Here is a 20,095-nt window from a genome sequence, read left to right as displayed (position 1 = left end):
ATAATAAGAAGAAATATTAAGAACCTACCCTGATCGCTAGGATTTTGGGATCGGTAAGGGCCCCAGCTGGGCCAACCCATACTAACCCATGGGAACCATTTGGGGTATAAACAATGGCCCAAGTGGGGTCCCTTAGGGCTGAGATTGGGTTCAGTCAGGGGCCCAGACAAACCCCTTTTGAAACCTTTGTGGGGGAGATTAATAAAAGCCAAAAATGGGAGCCTTAAGGGTGAGTTTGGATTTATTTAGGGGGCCCAGATAAAGCCCAAATGTAACCCTTATGGGGCCAGTATGGGGCAAACCTTGAGGGGCCTGAAAGAGCTAAACATATGGGCCCTTAGGGGTGAGGTTGGTTCCAATAACTCTTTCTAATTGTTACAAGTAGTGTACCATAATCCAATGTGTTCCTTTTAATAGTTCTCAACATATTCAAGTTTCAAGCTTTGCAAAATGTTTAGACATTTCTAAAATGCAATATTTTTTTTTGTTTCCAGCTGTTGGCTATCTCTTCCTGCTTTTTACTATGGATTCATCATTCCAGTGGGTCTAATTATATTCACCAACATCATCTTGTTCATAATTGTGGTCATAAGTCTATGCCGGAGAAGAGACATGAGCAAATATTCTTCAGTGAAACAAAATCAGATGCTGGTCAACATTAGAGCTTCCTTCATTTGTTTTTGTGTTCTTGGTAAGTGACTACAAACTTTATGCTCTTGTTGATGAAATACAAATATCAACAGTTACAGTGTTTTGACCACGATCAGATGAGACTCTTAGTCTCCAAAACTGACTCAGCAGTAGTAAAGTTTTAGAACTTTAATCTTAGTTCAACAAATTATTTTAAATAACCAAAGTAAAGTTTCCTTTTCAGACCTTGCAATCTATAGGGCAGATTATTTCAAGGTCATCTGTTTCTTTGGCCAATGGTTAAAAAGCAGGGCTTTATGTTGCCAACACAACGAGCAACTGCCTTTACTTTCCCCAACTAAAGTCAGGTACCTATTAGAGTTGGGTGAACTCAAGGGTACCCTAAGAATTCCAAAATTCAAAATCCCAGTCTTCACCAAGATTGGAACCCAGGACCCCAGGTTTGGAAGCGAAGCACTGAACCACTTAGTCACAAAAAATAATATGTCAATAATAACCTCATTTAGATTACTCCATTTTCTTATCTTCTTTCATTTTCACCATGCAACAGATTTTTTAAAAAAATATATCGAATGTTCATTCAGAAATAAAAATTATTACATCCTGGCACCCATGATGGGTAGGAGAAGGCAGCAGGGAGTTTTGAACTCGGTACCATCATAATGACAGCCTGGAGTAGGCCTACATACTACACAACCTGGCAGTATAATTTTTTTCTAGAAAGATCATCTGTTTAATTTTTAAATGTTCTTTTTTTTAATTTTGTGGTTATTACCAGTAATCTGTATTTAGTATGCATTCCTTTTTTTTTTTGTTCTCTTTTATAGGATTGACCTGGATTTTTGGATTCTTGACAATCAATGATGCCAGGATTGCTTTTCAGTATTTGTTTTGCATCTTCAATTCCCTTCAAGGTTTTATAATTTTTATGATGATGACCATACGTGACAGAAATGTAAGAGCATACTGGAAGTCCAAACTGTCATTCTGTTGCCCAAGTCTAAACAAAAGAGGTAGATACAGCGTTAAGGGTAAGGTTGCCATCTCTCTCTCTTTCTCTCATATTTGGAGGCTTTTTTCTCATTTGGAGTATTTACTCAATTTTCTAATTACCCTTTTTTTAACCTAAACCCCCCCCCCCCCAGGTTTTTATGGTTTGTTGAAATTTTATATTAGATTTTTTTTAAGTATGCAAATGTACAATTTTGGAACATTTAAATTAAATAAAGTATACTATATAAATATATAATTTTGAATATTTACAATCTTGAATAATTTGGACAAAACATGAAAAGTAAGTTACATTTATTTTATTTTCAAATTTTTAAATAATTGTTAAAAAGAAATTAAAGAAAGTTCATTTCTTTCTGTTAGCTTGTATATGTCACCCAATATAAAAAAAAAATGAAATAAAAATTTAACATTATTGTTAACTCAAGTTTAAATATGTATTGAAATCTTTAAAAATATAAAATGAAAAACTGACTCTTGAAGTGTAAGTATGCTGTTTACTTAATTTCATTATTATTCAGAAAGCATTCATAAATACTTATAATTTTCTTTTATGAAGATGTAACAGATTCAGTCTCTCATTACTTTTTAAAACATATAGCTTGTTACTAAAGCATCATGATAAAAAGAACTTTTATTATGTAATTAATGTATAATACTAGGCAAGACAGTAAAACAAAAATATCTACAATTATCAACATAAACATTTTTTCTAATTTAATGATAAATTAGTTTAAGACTATCAACTGTGGACTTTAATTTTTCACTTTTATTATTGAAAGCTAATTTAAATTAAAAAAAAAAACAATGAGTTTGTCTCTATCCGTTACATTTGTTTTGCTTTTTTTTACTGCTTACAATTTTATCACTCTTAAATGAAATCCCTTTCTAATTGCTTGCTGTTTCACATTCTATTTGATAAGAATGCATGTTATTATTTCATAATAAACATAAATCTGTTTGCATGCCTGCATTTTATTATAAAAATATGGCCATTTAAGGGAATGGAAGTGTTCACAATGTGGACAAAGAAAATGCTTCAGGGACACCCTCAAAGCTTCTCTGAAATCCTTCAGCATTGACCCTGCCACCTAGAAGATGGAAGCACATGACAGAGAATCATGGCATCGCGCTGTGAAAACTGAGAGGACACGAGAACAGCGCTGGCAGAAGAAAAGCATCAGATAAAAAAAGCAAGGCCAATGACACTATCTCCTGCTGGAATAACCTGCCTAGTGTGCAACCAAACATTCCAGGCTAACATAGGACTCACCAGCCACATGAGGAGACACAAAACCTCAGTCCAAAGTGCTCAGCTCCCTGGATGACAAAAGTGGTCATCATCAAACCATGATGGATGAGCTATCTATATACTAATAATGATTTAAGAACAAAAGTGTTGTTTTTTTTAATTAAATATTTTTATTATCATTTTAAATAAATAACTTCTTAGAGCATGTAATGGGTTGTGTGTATTAGCCAGAAAAACCAATGACTTAGCAGAGCATAAGTCTTTAGTTAGTTTGCATGATAAGATTGACACATTAATTCACATAGTATGCAATTATCTTGGCATGAAGGAACATCTGTAATTAATGAGATAAATAAATTAAATCTTAATTGTTTTTTTTTTAAATGCATGGCATGGTCTATTTGATGCACATGAGCTATAAATTAAAGTTGGAAAACACTGACCAGTCATTTATCAACATGTTAACTTTATAGTAATTTTATTTACAATGATTTCTTTATTCCACTTGTTTGTTTTGTTTTCATGCCTGATACTATTTCTCTCTTCGTCACTTAGTAACTTGTCATTTCTTTCTAAACAATGTAGGTGTGAACTCTGAATCTCCGGCCACAGAAGCCATGACCAACACCAAACAGGTGAAATGTAAGAGCAGCGACAGCACCGCAAGCACCAACATGACATCTGACAGTGACCAGCATAAACAGGAGATTCAGTCACCATATCAATTCGACGTTATTCCACCAGATTACTGATGACTGCTGAAAGAGGAAGATAGGATTGAACAACGCACATAGTGGAAGAATGCAAAGCTGTTTTTATGTCTTGTTCTGAACATTAAATCTTTTTTTAAAGATGGACAGTGACTAAACTATCCTGACTAAAGGGAGGTGATGTTCCAGTTTTTGCAAGTACTAAGGGAGAATAAAGAGAGAAAAATGGTTATTCTTCAATATTGATTTTCTTAAGCATAATATATACAGTCTATGAAATTGATAAGAACGAGATATGCCAACCAATGTATTGTTTTTAGAAGTTATTGTTCCAAATTTCCTATAACATGTACAGGGAAATAACACAGGGTGACATTGTTTATGTAAATTAAAGTGTATACTTGTTTATATCATAACTATATAGTCTGTCCTCACTACATCATTCTATATATATATCACTTTCCAAGAAGATGACAGTAATATTTTAATATTTATTTAGAACTTTAAATTCAGATTTCTGCTGTTCAGCTTGCTGGACTGTCTGAATGGTTAAATCAAGAGATAAATGTACAATGAGTGTTTCTCTGTTTTATACTTTTTGGACAGAAAGGAAGATTATTATATCCTAGCCCAAACCACCTACAGGACAACAGGTAATGGAAGAGGGGTGGGTTTGAACTTGGGACCATAATGACGACAGTCCAGATTGCATACCATTACATCAGGCAGCCATCCTGTAATGTTTGTTAACAAGATGTGTTATTTGTATTACTTAAGAACTTTTTTTTTATTGATGGTCTAAGATTCATTATTTGCGCCGCAATTTCATGCATTTTTACTTTATATACCTCCTGTTTACACATTTTTATATTTTGTTTTTAAAGTTAATGATATAAAATTCAGTGGCAAGCCCCAATTTAAAATTGTGATTTTAAATAAAGTGTAATATGAAAGCTTTTTTAAAATTTGCCAAATGATTTCATAAAATAAAAGTAAAATTAAATTTAAACATTAATTACTGTATAAAATATATGTCTCTTTCTGTCTCGGAAGACATTGGATGCCCCCAGATGAGTCACTGGTTTTGGTTATGTCTTGAGACAGGGCAGAATCTGGTGTGACTGATCAAGGCAATTCTGGAGCGGCAGAGTTTGCCACAGCTCATGTATATATATGCATCTGTTTTAGGGCTAGCTGATATGGCAGTTTTCTTTCTCTTGACTAAGGCGGCATAGTTTCTTTTGCTCTCAGTGAGGTTCGTACCTGCATGCACAAAGTCTCCATGCACTCTGGTCTCCTCTCACAAACTTTCGTTGATGCCTGTGGCTCTCATGTCTCACTTACAGACATCTCTATAGGCTATTCTTGGGCGGCCTTTGGGTCTGACTCCCTCCGCAAGCTGAGCACTGTATGGAATAGGGAGTATTTAATGCTGTGCAAACTTTCTGATTTTTTATGTTAAAAATGTAACAATTTAAATATGATATTCAACATTCCTAACAATGTTACGACTCTGTCCTTCCCTTTTTAATGTAATTGCTCTATCAGGTTACAAATCAATAATATATATGAGCTTCTTGTTTGGTTGTTAATACTTAAATTTAAATATATATACATATATCATTTTATGCAATTTCTGATTGTTTTTAAACATGATTTTATAAGCTTTTCAAGGCCTCATTTTCTATATTTTGTAGCTTAAGCTATTATACTCTGTAAAAAAATAATTTGAATAATTGTGTAAAGTTTAAACTTGTTTTGTGTCACATTCTCTATCAGTTTGGACTTTGATGTTGCATTGATTCTCATTATTTGTATGATCTATAGGAATCATTTCCAGGTTATGCATTATTCAATACCTGGCTATGTATTATAAAAGCCATTGTATAATAGCTACACAAAATTAATTTCTTTATAGGAAAGAATGATGAAAGATCAAAGTCTATTTATACCAGTGACCAGTCTCATTAAGTCATTGTACAATTTGTTGACTGTTTTTTTAATTTAATAAAAAAAAATAGTTTTTAAATAGTCTTTATTATTTTAATTTTCTGAATTTCCTAACAAATTATAATATGGTCAAAATAACAATTATTATGCATTGTTTTTGATTCTGAAGATGAGTGCAGAATTTTAGGTGACCTGCCTATTTTGTGACAGCTGATGCAGGCCAAGCCAAATAACAAATTAGTTAATTAACTGTTCATTTATGTTTATTTGGTATGTAACAAGAGAAAGAAATCATACTTGACAGATGTGGCATATGTTGAATTAGTCTCCTTGAGGATTGAGTCCTGAATTAGATTTTTATGCATTTAAAAAGTGATCATGGTAACATGTTTCTCCCAAAACGTATCTTATAAATTATTTCTATAACCTGACTAGAATCAATCAAATAGCAAAGAAAGTATAAACCCTTTTCTGTGAGGGCCTCTATAATGTGCTAGTTCAATTAGATGCTTGTTGTTTAAATATAATGGAACCTTATAAGAATGAAAAGCTGAAGACTGGGAGAGATTTTCGAATATTTAGGCACAAGAAATAATGTCAAGGAAGCCATATTGATAGATCACTGTTGCCAACTAAAGAAAACTCCTTTTAGCTACAAGTGATCAAGATTAGAAATTTTGATGAACAAAAATTATGATACAGTTTATTAAAGTAATACTTATTATAAAAACTTCAGATATAGCTTGTCAGCCTAGTAAGGCAATTCATCTAGGAGAGGAGTACTCGACTTCAAATCCCTGCTGCCTTGCTTCAGGAGACAACCTCGAGGAAAAATCAGGAGTGAAGGCCCTTTGGGTTTGGGAGTATCAACTATGAGCTTCTGCAACTGAGTTGGTGCCAAATGTAACCCGATGCATTCCTTTGGATCGCATCTTTATCTAAGGCCCAGGAACGTGCCAGGAGAGGAAACTCTGGTGGTGCTGCTGCAAAGCAGCTAAAACAACACGTGGAGGACCAAAGCTAGTGACTCATCTGGGTGCATCCATTGTCTTCCGAGGCAGAAGGCGCCATATACTCCTCACACAAAATACACTAAAAAAAAACTATAGTTTTTAAAAAATCTTTTTTTCATTGGTTAATAACTTAAACAAAACTATATTCACAATTAACAAATTCACTGAACAAAGAAAAAATAGAAACAATATTGTAAAGCAACAAATCAATCTTTTTAATTGAATCACCTCATCACAACATTACTGACAAACTTTAGTGCAGAGACATGGTTTAAATAAGATATCAAAAAGGGGTAAAAAGAATGACAAATCAACATACAGTCACAATGTATCATTTTGATAAAAAAAACAACTGACTTCTGCTTACCATAAAAAAAAAATGTAAATATTTAAATCTCAGAAGCAGATGTACTATGATATTTACTCAATTAAAATGTGTCAAATAAAAACAGAAAATAATTGAGGCCTATTAAAATAAATATGTAAAAACTGTGTGAGACAATTTTAAAAATGTGATACTAAAATGTGAACAAAATAAAGTTTAGTTGTTATATGAAGAAAAGAATTTCTGAATTTCAGAAATACAGTATAAAAAAAACAACAAAAAAAACAAGCTTTTTGTTAAAACATTTTTTTTAATTTATCTGATATAAACTTCAAAAACATTAACTAATGTTATAGTTACAGAGCTTCATCTTGTCAGTTTTTTACTGTTAAACTGTCTCTTTTAGGGTCTGCACTGAGGAAAAATAGCAGAATGTTCTCTTAAACTGCTAATCTCTATCAGTCAGAGAGTTAGCTGTATTTATACTTACTAATGTAAGTTATAAACATAATAGTCAATCTCAATATTGGAGGGTTTAGATAACCAGTTCTATGATTATAACACATATATAAACATAAATATTTCTATTTTTTTGTATGTGCTAAACAAAAAAAATAGTTTAGTGACACACAAAAGCTAAATGAATATATATAATTCATGTTCAGTTGTAAGATATTTTGTGTTTTTTTTACAAATATTTAGAAATGTAGATGGATTTAGAAAATAGCAATACTCATTAGTACCCATTGAAAATTATGTATGGAGTATAAATGTAAATCTTTTTCTTAATATGAAAAAAAAATAGCAACAATATTTATCAAAAACATATTAAAAAAGCGAAGATTTTATACCTTATAAACTTTTTATTGTCAAACCATTAGGATCATTGTGAATACAGAATACTTTATTAGACTGATTATACAGATCAAAACAGTTGCATAGCAAAAGGCATGTTAGAAATCCTTTAGCAATGTAAATAAAAAGGACAGTCTAGGTAGACATTTAGTATAAGTAATAATTCAAATACTCTCATTGAAGACCATAATGATAGTGATTATGTCATTTGAAAAGATAAAACATCCTTGAATATTGTTAAGAAACAGTGAACCTGTTGAATCCTAAACCATGATGTGAAATAATCATGCAAAGCGCAAGTGCTACTGTGATTAACAACAACATATTGTGCATTGCTTGTATAAAAACAAGAAAAGATATGATTTTCATTTAGAGAAGTGAGACAGCTTATGCTTATTGTCAATGTAATTTAACCAAACAAATATGAAGCTAGTGATGTGATCAAGAGTTAAACAAAGATTGGACAAAAAAAGACATATTAGAAGGCTTTAGTTTAGTTACATTGTTAGTGATGCTATTAGACTGCCACAGTCCCTTTCCCTGCTCAGATGGAGGCTTGGGAAATCAACTTTTTGTTTGTAAAATTTTTTCCATGTTTCAGATGTTACTTCAGAGTTGAAGATAGTTTACTTCCTAGCCCAAACCTCCTGTAGGACGAAGGGGGATAGCAGCAGATAGGGTATGAACCCAGGACCATCGAAAAATCTGAACGACAGTCCAGCGCCCATACCGCATGACCAGGCAGCTAACAACAATTAAGAGAAGCAAATTTGGTGCCATCATAGGAAATGAAGTAGAAATAGTATAAATTATTGCTCATCCCTCAAATTAAAACAGCGAATTCAGCCTAACCAATTTCAAAGTAGAAAAATGTAGGATACCTTCATAACTTAGTAAACATAAATGTTGAAAACAAATATAGATTTGGGGCAAAGTGGCTGAGTAGTTAAGTGCTTGACTTCCAAACTGAGGGGTGTCAAGTTCAAATCTAGATGAAGAATGGGATTTTGAACCTTGGTATTTTTAGGACAACTTCTAGTCTACCCAACTCTAAACAATACCTAACATATGTAGGTGAAATACAAGCAGGTGGTTGTTGTGTTGATCACATAACACCCTCAGAAACCATCAATCATAGAAACAAATGAGCTTTACATTATCTGCCCTCATAGATTGCAAGGCCCCTTATAATTATATTTATATTTTATAAATGATTAAACATTGGACTTTGATTGATTAACAAACTAATTTCTAACATAAATAATGCTGATCAACTAAGCCATAATAATGCTGTCGTGAGCTGCAACTCAAATTAATGTTAATACTAATAATACTGTTAAATTTTTAATACAACAAAATTTAACACAATTAATACTTTGAGTAATTATCGTTAAGTGGTATGGAATTGGTGTAAAAATAATATAAATATATCACATTTACCACAAGAGAAAAATGTTTCATAAAAATGTGTTTATAACATTAATGTGTAAAACTTCGATATTGAATATTTACAGAAGGTAAGAGTGCAGTGAAAACAGAGGCGTGGGGGGCTGAAATAGTTTACCTCATGCATAATATCATTTCTGTTTAATTGAAATAATACTGAAATCATCAGAGTGCATAGTAATTATCAAGTGTTTAATTACATTTCCAAACAATTAATTGGTAAAAAAAAAGGGTGTATAAAAAATAATACTGCAGAATCACAATCTGAAATACTGTTGTAAATTATTTAAAGTTGTGAGCATTATCATTTAAAAATAAATTACCACAAATTGAAAAAAAATTAATTTTAAGTTCTTAACAAAAATTACAGGCTCAAATTCATCCTTCAAATTTGTAAAAAAAAAAAAAGGTTGAGATGAATGCAGTTCAGACAGAAAATCTTTTTATAAGGTATAAGAATTAAACTTGACAGCTAAAAAGCAGTGGAAGATAATTGTAAATTTTAAAACATTCAAAAAATGTGAGATAGATCAATAGTTAATTGTGCATTTAAATTGAAAATGCTTAAAGATTCAAAATGAATATTAATATTTCCCATTTGCCTTAAAATATAATAATAGGACAAAGAATAATAATTTCACAATTTTGCATTACAACAATGAGCTTGATTTTAGAAAGGCCAGAATTTTTAAAAATATTTTTGATGTGATGAATACATTTGATTGTATTAAACTTTTAAAATTAAATAAGCAAGCAAACATACACTATATCCCATTATCACAGTCATTGATTTTAGTACAAAATTCTGGATATAAAAATAATATCCAAATTTCAATATTTTTAGTCTATGATCTGTAGCCAGAGACAAATTACTGAGACTCTCCTAAAGCCATGGGGTGTACACCTGCACGTATTTGCTGCTCCTGAATGTCATCGAGCAGTCCCCTGAAGGATTCAACACTGACATGACCTTTAGGGTGGTTCATGGCTGCTTGCTTGTAGGCTCTCTCCATGTCCTCTCCACACATCCTGATGCCAATGTTGGTGAATATAGACTTGATCTGTTAGACACAGCAAGTTTATATTACAAATAAGCAAATTAGGAAATGTGGGTTGTATTAAGAGGAGACAACCAATGCCAAGAGAGATAATCCTTGTAATGAATTTTTTTTAAAGCTGCTAAAAACATATTTAACTTGATACCAAAAATTTATTTTTAAAAATTATATCTATATAGAGTAGATGCAATGATATTACAAATCAATATTTCAATAACATTTTTCTAAAATTGGACTATCAATATATTTGAATGAGGGGAGACATGTAACTATTTTTTTTGAATAAATGAAATAAACTTGATAAATGAATAATGCTACATAAGGAATGTTATGGGATACACAGGGAGACTAAAAGAAGGTAGACAGTATGTGGAATAGGGCTTTTGGTCAATTATATTATTACATTTATGTTCATTTTAATTATTACATTGTAAATATATACATGTTATTAAATTCTGCCTAACTACTTTTAGAAACCAATATTTCTGTTACTGATTGTTAGTTATTATAAATATATCTAATCAAGGTGCGCTTCAATGAACAAAGAATCTCTATTGATTGACAATAATGATACTAATGCGGCACTAATGGACCAACCCAGAGAACATGTTCCATTACATCTTGCTGTATCATCATCATGTAATTTAGACTCTGTTCTATACAGTCCATGAGCATTAATTTAGAAGACAATAAATGAATATGATCCCTACACTGACCTTAATGGTATTGATACAACACTGACCATAATATATTGGTACAACAGGCTAAGATGTGAGCACATGTGAAAGAAATGATAATTGTTATCCCATGTCATTACCATCAGAATAAGCATGATAAAAAAAAAACAGAAGAAAATTTAAACAGCTGTTCTAAGCACATGTTTGGTAAAAACAAGTTGAAAAGAACAAATCTGGATGGTTTAACAAAGACAAAGTATTCAAGATTAAGTTTTAAGCATTTAAAAACATTTAGAAAAGGGGAAAAAAAAAAGAGTTTTAAATTATTGATGATGGAAAAGTCCATCTGACCAAAATGTAGGGTTTAAATCAACAATGAGTGTCAGAAAAGAATACAATAATACTCTAAAAACAGACAGGAAATAGGAGAAACAAAGTAGAGAAGAACATGAGTAATAAAACCTGTTACATTATAACAAAAAAAAAAGGGCAACTCATAAAAACATACATTTAGTGTTCCAGCTGATATGAATCAGCTAGGCCTTGAAGAATCATGTTACCATCAGAACACACAAATTGAGCTCACCTCTTCAAATGTTCTGGGCTGTAGCAAGTCTCTCTCGTAAACGTTGTGCTGGCTGTATAAGGAAGGGCACATTAATCCATACAGAAAAGCCTGGTCACCATAATTTGTTCTGTCGCTCAGCCTCTTTACTCTTGGCGCAGAGAGATCAGAGCGAACTGATGGTATACCATATGTACGAAAACCTATAAATGGAAGAAATAGATCAATGAATCTTACTGATTTATAGAAGAAAAGAATTCAAGAAAAGATAATAACTAAGAATTGATGAATTAAGCTCATTCGGCTAGAATCTCCTAATCACTTCAACAAAACAGATGGGGCAACCTAAAACTTCAAAAATATATCTAGCCAATATGAGTTATTTAAGATGAATTAAATTATTTATTTAAGCAGTTAAGCACTTGGCTTCTGAACCAGGGGTCTAGGTTCAAATCCTGGTGAAGACTGGGATTTTAATTTCGGGATCTTTGGGAGCCTCTGAGTCCACCCAACTCAATTGGGTTTCTAAAATTAGTTGAGGAAAAGTAAAGGCGGTTGGTCATTGTGCTAGCCACCAGACACCTTGCTGTTAACTGTTGGCCAAAGAAACAGATGACCTTTATGTCAATTGCCCTATAGCTTACAAGGTCTGAAAAGGAAACTTAACTTTTTTGTTTTCTATAAAATTAATTTATAAAGAGTAATAAAACTTGATACAAATATATTGTAATAACGCTTCTCCTGTGCTGACTCTTTACAGCGCACTGTTCAACACTAATGAGACAGTTGCTTAGACAGCAAGGAGATATCCTGCCCATCGTGTGTGTTGAAGGCAGAAGTGAGAGACAGATTTATGTAACCTGCATGATGGTGGTCACTATTTCCCCTATTCTCTTAGTTAATAAATAAACTTGTGTAATTCTTCATTCCATTTGTTAAGTGCATGCCTTGGATTCATTCCAATATTAAATAAAACCAGGCAGTAAATTGACATGTAAAATTAAACTGGACTAGAGACTCACTTTTTGAGCTGATACCTCCAGGACCTATTACAGAGTTGTACATGGCATTACTGGTGCTGTGGTTTCCAACGTTGAAATCGATCTGCTTGACTATAGTGCTGGTGGTCAGATCAGAAGTCTGTGGATCTTTTGGGACTAGATAGGCCTCATTGATAAGTTTCTCAGGGGGAATTTTAGAAAAAAGATAATCTGTACCAATCATCATAGGTGGTGCTGAAACCAAAAAAGTAATAACTTAAATAATTAAATATGCCTAAAATTGGTTATTCAGATGAAAAAATATAAATAAGAAAATGAGAGTATAACTAGTACACCCTGGTGTAAAAATGTTCAACAAAAACAAAAAATAACTATTAAAATTTTACATTTTTGTTTAGCTTTTTGTTGTTTTTTTGACAATTTTTTTTTTAAACTATAAATTTTGTAACTGTTTAAGGAAGCTTTATTCACCAACTAATACAAATAACAAGATAGATAATATAATAATAGGTTTCTACAAATTTGTTCCAAGCATATAAATTTGTATTTAATTTTACAAGCCCTTTATGACTACAAAGGATAAAATCTGACATGTGTTTTAAACTAAAGATGAATTAATAAATCATTAAAATAAAAGAAGAAAAATACAAATTGGCAAATCATCAAACAAACAAAAAATGATGGAAAAATTTAATTACAAGGCTTTTAAAAATTATTCAATATGGCTGTGCTAGTTGAAACTGTTCTAAAACTTACGCCCTAGGTCATCTAAGCCAGTAGGTAGTTTCTCTTTCCAGTTCAGAAAGTTGCAGAACTCAAGGTAGTTTATCATGCCATCTTTGTCTGCATCACAGTAATCTAAGACTTTTTCTATCATGTCAAAGTCCACAGGGAGACGATACTTGACACAAACATTGTGCAGATTTGATAAAGTTATCTTTCCTTTTCCTTCCTGGTATAAAAAATTGATATGTTATTCTATTTTCCCGTTTACAGTTCTATTTTACATAGTACTTTGAATTATAAAAATTCCAAATTGCATAAACAGCTGTTGAACGAAATTCACTTTCCAGCAAAGCTAGCTGCATGTCAAATAACTGAAAGATGCTTTTACAAAATTAATTTAAAGTTCATTTATTCTTGAGTACCACAGTGTAAGGGAAAGTGACGGAGGCCAAAAGAAAAACTTGGAAAAGGAACTGGGGAAAGTTGGTCAAGTCTTTCAAGAGACAGGGTTATAGGTTGTAACAGAATGGCGTTCATTTATATCTCTTGCACTACAGGGTCTTGAAAATGATGATGATGAGCTAAAATAATGCCCAATTCAATGTTTTATGTGGATCTGTAAGAATAAAAAAAATGTGATAATTTTGGCATAAAATGTCAAGACTTCAAGCAACACAAAAAAAAAAAGATTTGGTCCAATTTGCTCAATGATCTTTACCACATTCTCATATATATGTAAAACAATGTACAGAAGCTTTGTAAGGAAATAAAAAGCAGTGTCTGGAAAAAATGAAGCTTGAAACACCTACTGTAATGTCAAACAACACAAACATGTTTGTTTGAGACAAATTAATATAAATATTTATCAAGTTTTATTTGTATTTTAAATAAAATGTAAGAAAGACAATGGTGAAGGAGGAAGTTAGTTTAAGTTTCTGATGATAGAATGTTATACAATAGAATTTTGATGCCTGAAAATCAACATACATTAGTATTAAATACAAATATAAAAATCAATTTAAAAATAAATTCCATTTTCTATTATAAAGACAAGAGAAGTTTATAAACTCTAACAAAGATCATTGCATAATATTGTTAACTAGTTCATAATAAAGAAATATAATATGGAATTTATTTGTTATTTAATAGGCAATGTACATTTTTAAGTATAGAAGCAATTTCTTTTTTCAAAAATAATTTTCTGCTAATAGAACTTAAGGCCTCCAATAATAATTTACTTAACTAGTTACACATCGAGCACACAGTTACAGACCTGGTCATAAAACCTGAATGCTTCCAGTAAGTTATTGAAGTGGTGGTAGTTGAGTTTCTTCAGCTGTTGTCTTATCGCGGCCACAACTGCCCTCTGGTTCTCCTTGCCCTTCAGGATGTTGTTCATCTTACGATTATGGATCACATCCCCAGCGCCATAAGGATCAGGCTTATGTAGGGCCCCAAAAGTGTGATCAGGAGGAACATTCATGGTGTCCTTTATGCTGAAACAAAATAAACTTTTGTTTTGTATTTTTTTCTTTTAATTCATGTATGATGTGAAATTTTAAATTAAAAAAAAAATGAAATCACATGATACAATCAAATCAAGATAATCTGACCACATTAGGATGCTTTCATATTTTGGTTATTTAACGGATTTGTCAGATTAACAAGATTCAACTGGATAATAGGATTTTTTTCCTTGCTCAATGATGCTGTCTAGAAAAGTGGCTGTTCTGATTAAGTAAGGTTCAATTAACCAGATTTTACTGCATTGTTATAATTAAGAAATTAAAAAGTCAAAACTTTTTTATTTGTGAAAGTAATCCTGAAATGTTTGCAAAAACTTACGGATCAAGAGATTTGCCTAACTGTGGCTGATATTTTTCTCTAAAATCTTCCAATCTTTTACTGACAATCTTTGTGGCTTTGTCGGCTTGAGTTTCATGGAGCCATTTCATTGTCTCTCTTGTCATCCGACCATCATTGCTGTGGGGTGTGGCGATACCATAGCGCTTCTGAATGATTGATATAAAATAGATTATAAATTTTTAAATGTGTACAAAGTAAAAGAACATAAACATTTTTAAAAAATTAAATTGATTAAAAAATTGATTTCTCTACATGAAGAAAAAAAAAGAACTTATGAAACTTAATGGGAAAAATTTAGTGGGCAAGGTTGCTTAGTGGTTAAGCACTTGGCTTCTGAACGTGGGGTTCTGGGTTCGAATCTCAATGAAGACTATGATTCTTTGGATTTTTAGGGCACCCCTGAGTCCACCCAACTCTCATGGGTACCTGACTTTAGCTGGGGAAAGTTAAGGCTGTTGGTCGTTGTGCTGGCCACATGACACCCTGCTCGTTGACCACAGAAACAGTTTCCCTGGTCTCCTTTAATGATAGGTCACATGACTTAGTTCATTATCACTTAATTGTAGTCAAACTAAATTTTCATTTGTTTGGACCAATAAAAATTATCTTAATGAATAATTTTAGATAAGAGCACTAACCTGAGGATGAAAGCCTGGACTGCTATAGCTGCGACAGACTCTCTCCAGGGGATAATAGTCAGCATGTGATCTCACATAGAGGTCATGCCCTTCAGTAGCCTCTCTGAAAATCTGCTCATAATTTTTGTTAGGATTTATCAGACTACCAGCTCCAGCCTCTGTCAGTGGAAACATTTAGAAATTATAACTTGTAAATGGTCAGAAAATATTCATAATATTAATGGAATATATTTTGTTTGGTTTAATAAAATAATAGCAGTGATACAAGGCTATTTAACTAGTGATTAATATTTATCTTATAATGTAATCAAATTATTATCAATCATATCAAAATAATGTTCTAATTACTGACCCATTTCTGTTGGTAAGCCAAATGTGAATGAAGCCAGATCAAGTCCTTTGGGCAATCCAGGTCTCTGATCATACGATTTGCCCAAGGGTGCTCTTTTGTGGCTAAGGTAGTTGTTTTCATCCCTGCACATTTTTATCAAGTTTGTTAAAAGTGCATATTTATTTTAGTTTAGTAAATTTAAATTAATCATGACTGAAACCAAATAAACAAATACATTTTAAATATATATATTAGAATATCATGTAATATAAGTCTTCTTATTTGTATGTTAAAGTTAAGGAAATAAAAAAAATGCCTTTAGTGTTTGAAAAATGTGGCATAGATCTAAATTCCCTCTTTATTGTTGCCACTCTTTGAAAAAAAAAAAAGAAAATACACATTCCATTAGAAAGAAGAAAAGAAACAATGTAAAAAGAAAGGGATGAATATTCCTACACTAAGGCATTTAAGTGTAAGAGATGAAAAAACAACAACTACTTCTTGAGGAATAATATTAGTCATACACTTTCATTGATAAGGATTAACCATCTGCTGAAAATTATATTTCAGCCCAAATCATTCACTATCATTCACTTTCCTCATCTTATTTTGGTTTATAAGGATCAACCATCTACTGAAAATGATATTTCAGCCCAAATCAATCACTATTCTCATCTTAATTTCCAGTGGTATACTGACTTTCTTTTGGGAGAGAGAGCCTTATATTTATCCTTAAAACTCTCAGGATTTGTTTCAATTCAACATAAGGTGTTGACATTCAAGTATGTGTTTGTAGTGGAGTTTGAGCATCTTTGACCCTAGCCAGCTAAGCCCCAAAAAATTAGGATTGCCATAGAAAATAGGTGCAAAACTCTTTTTAAAAACAATGCTTCTCTTACTTAACACAATAAAGATATTGAATAAATTGTACTGAAGGTGATTACTTCTGAAACTAACAGACCTTCTTTTTGATTTTTTGTTTGTTAACAGCGCTTTATCAATAAAAATTATTATTATTGTAGGTCTCAGTGGATGATTGATGCTAAAAGTTTCAAAAAGTTGACATCCTTATATTTAGATACATATAAATTGATCTTTTAAAAAAGGAAGGAGTTTCTTTTAACGCTGTAGATTTTTAAATTATCTTAAGAAATACATTGATAATACCGGTCATGCAGTCTTTGAAGGAAAAATGTCTTTGGTTCTGGGTTCACTAGTTTGCCTGCATCCACAGATGTGTGAGTTTTTATTCCGTGGGTCATTTCTACAGCCCATTGTCTCTGAGGGTCATAGGCAGTGCCATAGAAGTTTCTCATCTGCCCAGCATCAGGGCGAAATGTAGCTCGAAATTTCCGTATAACCTCTGGCGATGGAGGCTGGAAATATAAGAATAGTAATACTCAACAATCATTTCAAACAAGCCTTTTATTAAATTTCAGATTTGACTTAACCAGGTAACCCCTCTTCCGCAAAAAACTACTCAAATTAAGTATACACAAGGGATAATCCAGGTAGTTCTCAATCATGGCTAGAAAAATGGTAGCAAAGTTAACACATCTTCAACAAACTAAAAAAAAGTTACCAATAAGTAACATAATAAGATAAATGTTATGATTTACAATAGCTGATTTCAAACATTCATAAAGACATAAAGAATATATATAAAATCTAGTAACACTCCCAATAAATGCAGATGATCTATTTGATATTAAAACTAGATGATGACAATGGCTCATGTGAATCTCAAATTGGATAAGTTGAAGATTTAGTTAAATACAAAATTAGTTACATGGTCATGTGGTATGCCCTCCAAACTACTGACTCAATGGTCTTAGGTTTGAACCTAATGTATGAGGTTTGGGCTAGGACGTAATAAACCTCATTTCTGAAGGGAAGCATAAAACTTTGAAAGACCTCAACAAATGATGTGATAAATTACTGGTAGAAAAAACAACAACATTATTTTTAATGGAGAAAAAAAGAATATATTATATGTAGTTATTTTATACCATGAGATACCATTAGCTGCCTGGCTGTGTGGTATGTGCTCAAGACTGTCATCTCGATCGTCCAGAGTTTGAACCCTGCCTGCACTGTCCTGCTGGAGGTTTGTGCTAGAATGTAATAATCTTAAAAATCTGAAGGTACATCCAAAACATGCAAAAGAAAGCAACATGAGTAAAACTGATTTCTGATAGAAGAGGTAAAAAAATGATTGCATTACCCTTTCATCTTTAGGACGTAAACACTGTTCTGAAGTTTCTCCTTGAGAAGTCAGTTTTCCAGCCTTTAGTTAGAAAATTTATAAACGAGAAAATATAATACTTTTTTTTAAAAGACAATATCTCCTTTATACAAATTATATAGCAATTATTTTGCTCTTAATAACTAATGAATGTTAGATTTTTTTTTAAATTAACATTTTCGGAACAATTAGATTTTATAATACTTTGGTTGGTCGTTGTACTGGCCACATAACACCCTGCTTGTTAACTGTTGGCCATAGAAACAGTTGACCTTAACATCATCTGCCCCATAGATCGCAAGATCTGAAAGGGAAACTTTGCTAATATTTAAATATGCATCTTTTGATTGGGGTAACCCCCTTTAAGAAAATGTAAAAACCCGAAATAGAGAAAACAAATTTTCACAGTTAATATTCATCATTTGTTGAATTACTAAATTTAGTGAAACTCAGGACTGAAAGTTACAATCATAATACAAAATTATACACTAATCCATACAAAATTATACAACTAATGCATACAAAATTATACACTAATCCATAAAAAAGTATACATTAATCCATACAAAATTATTCACTAATCCATATCGTAAAAATGTGAAAAAAATGAATAATACAATACCTGACAAACTCCAAGATAAAAACACTTTTATTTTATTTCCTATGCTGCAGTTATTTAAGCAATTTTGACATTACTTATTAATTAATTAAACTATTTTAAAAATTTAATTTAATGATCGCTTGACTTAATCTAGCCTATAGGTCCTATATATTGATTCAATGTCTTAAATTAAGTTATCACTTCTTGATTATAATTCCACTATTCTAGGCTAATCTATAGTCTATTCTAGACTCTAATAGTAATAGTAATACACTTATACGTGACTTGTACAGCAATAGCCTTAGCCAAATAGGCTACTATAGAGTATAGTAGTACTAGATCTAGACCTAGATTTAGATCTATTTACTCTAGATCTAGTTACTAGTTCTATAGATATTGTCATATTGATAATAATTTGATAGTACTACTACTACTACTACTACTAGTATTAAGTATTAGTTAGTACTATAAAACTATTAGTACTATTACTAATACTAGATTAGACTTCATAGTTCAATTTAATTACTTGTCACTATAACACTTGTAGTAGATCTAGAAGACTTAGATTAGTTACATTAGTATAAAAAAAATAAAGTAAAAAACTGTTTATTAAAGTAGAGTCGAGTAACTCAGTATAAAAGTAAAACTAGACTAGACTCACTAGAAAAAAAAAAGGGGGGGGGGGGCAGAGGACTAGAGAGACTTGAGAGAGTAATTTTAATTTAATTAATAATTAATCAATTAATTAATCAATTAATTATTAATTGATATAGCTCTAGATTATCATTATAGATCTAGATAGTTGATAATAGAATATAGATCTAATAATAATTAAATAATACTAATAGAAATTAGAAATAATATCTAGTTTAATCTAGATCTAATTACCGCTAAGCACTGTGGCGCTCTGTCAAAAAACTTCCCTTCATAAATGCTTTTGCCTTTAAATGGTAATTTATTCGCTTGTGTGGCCATTTTTAATAATGAGAATATTTTCACTACAGTTTGTACAATTAATTTGTTATTTTTGCTTCAAGTTTGAAAACATGTTGGCCTCCATCTTCGTTAATAAGGTTAATTTCCTAGCAACGAAACTCCCAAAGAATACATTTTACGTTTAAATAGACTATAGACTTGAGTGGTTGAAATTAAAATGCTTTAAAAAGTTTAATAT

At 31.6% G+C, this 20,095-nt stretch overlaps 2 protein-coding genes across 5 annotated transcripts in view; one reads left to right on the top strand and one right to left on the bottom strand.

The window, feature by feature from the left end:
* Window positions 1-5,653, top strand: part of LOC106073017 (uncharacterized) — a 61,399-nt gene extending 55,746 nt beyond the window's left edge. For 3 of the 4 annotated variants that reach the window (XM_056013391.1, XM_056013393.1, XM_056013392.1), the window contains exons 25-27: window positions 495-691; window positions 1,479-1,682; window positions 3,500-5,653. In XM_056013391.1, coding sequence (XP_055869366.1) covers window positions 495-691; window positions 1,479-1,682; window positions 3,500-3,666 — 568 coding nt within the window. In that variant the 3' untranslated portion in view covers window positions 3,667-5,653. The remainder of the gene's footprint in view (window positions 1-494; window positions 692-1,478; window positions 1,683-3,499) is intronic. The other variant, XM_056013394.1, reaches the window with a different exon arrangement.
* A 1,125-nt stretch (window positions 5,654-6,778) lies between these two features.
* On the bottom strand, window positions 6,779-20,013 carry LOC106073000 (EF-hand domain-containing family member B-like). The gene is made up of 11 exons (XM_013233466.2): window positions 19,810-20,013; window positions 18,300-18,362; window positions 17,243-17,451; window positions 16,097-16,218; window positions 15,745-15,902; window positions 15,086-15,252; window positions 14,514-14,736; window positions 13,271-13,466; window positions 12,536-12,748; window positions 11,535-11,716; window positions 6,779-10,274 (listed from the first exon to the last, which is right to left on the bottom strand). The coding sequence occupies exons 1-11, from the start codon at window positions 19,894-19,896 to the stop codon at window positions 10,083-10,085; spliced, it is 1,812 nt and encodes a 603-aa protein (XP_013088920.2). The 5' UTR covers window positions 19,897-20,013; the 3' UTR covers window positions 6,779-10,082.
* Window positions 20,014-20,095: the final 82 nt, after the last annotated feature.

The sequence above is a fragment of the Biomphalaria glabrata genome, chromosome 16 (genome assembly GCF_947242115.1).
Source record: "Biomphalaria glabrata chromosome 16, xgBioGlab47.1, whole genome shotgun sequence".
In the NCBI taxonomy this organism is placed as follows: domain Eukaryota; kingdom Metazoa; phylum Mollusca; class Gastropoda; family Planorbidae; genus Biomphalaria; species Biomphalaria glabrata.
This window is presented reverse-complemented; position numbering and strand designations above follow the sequence as displayed.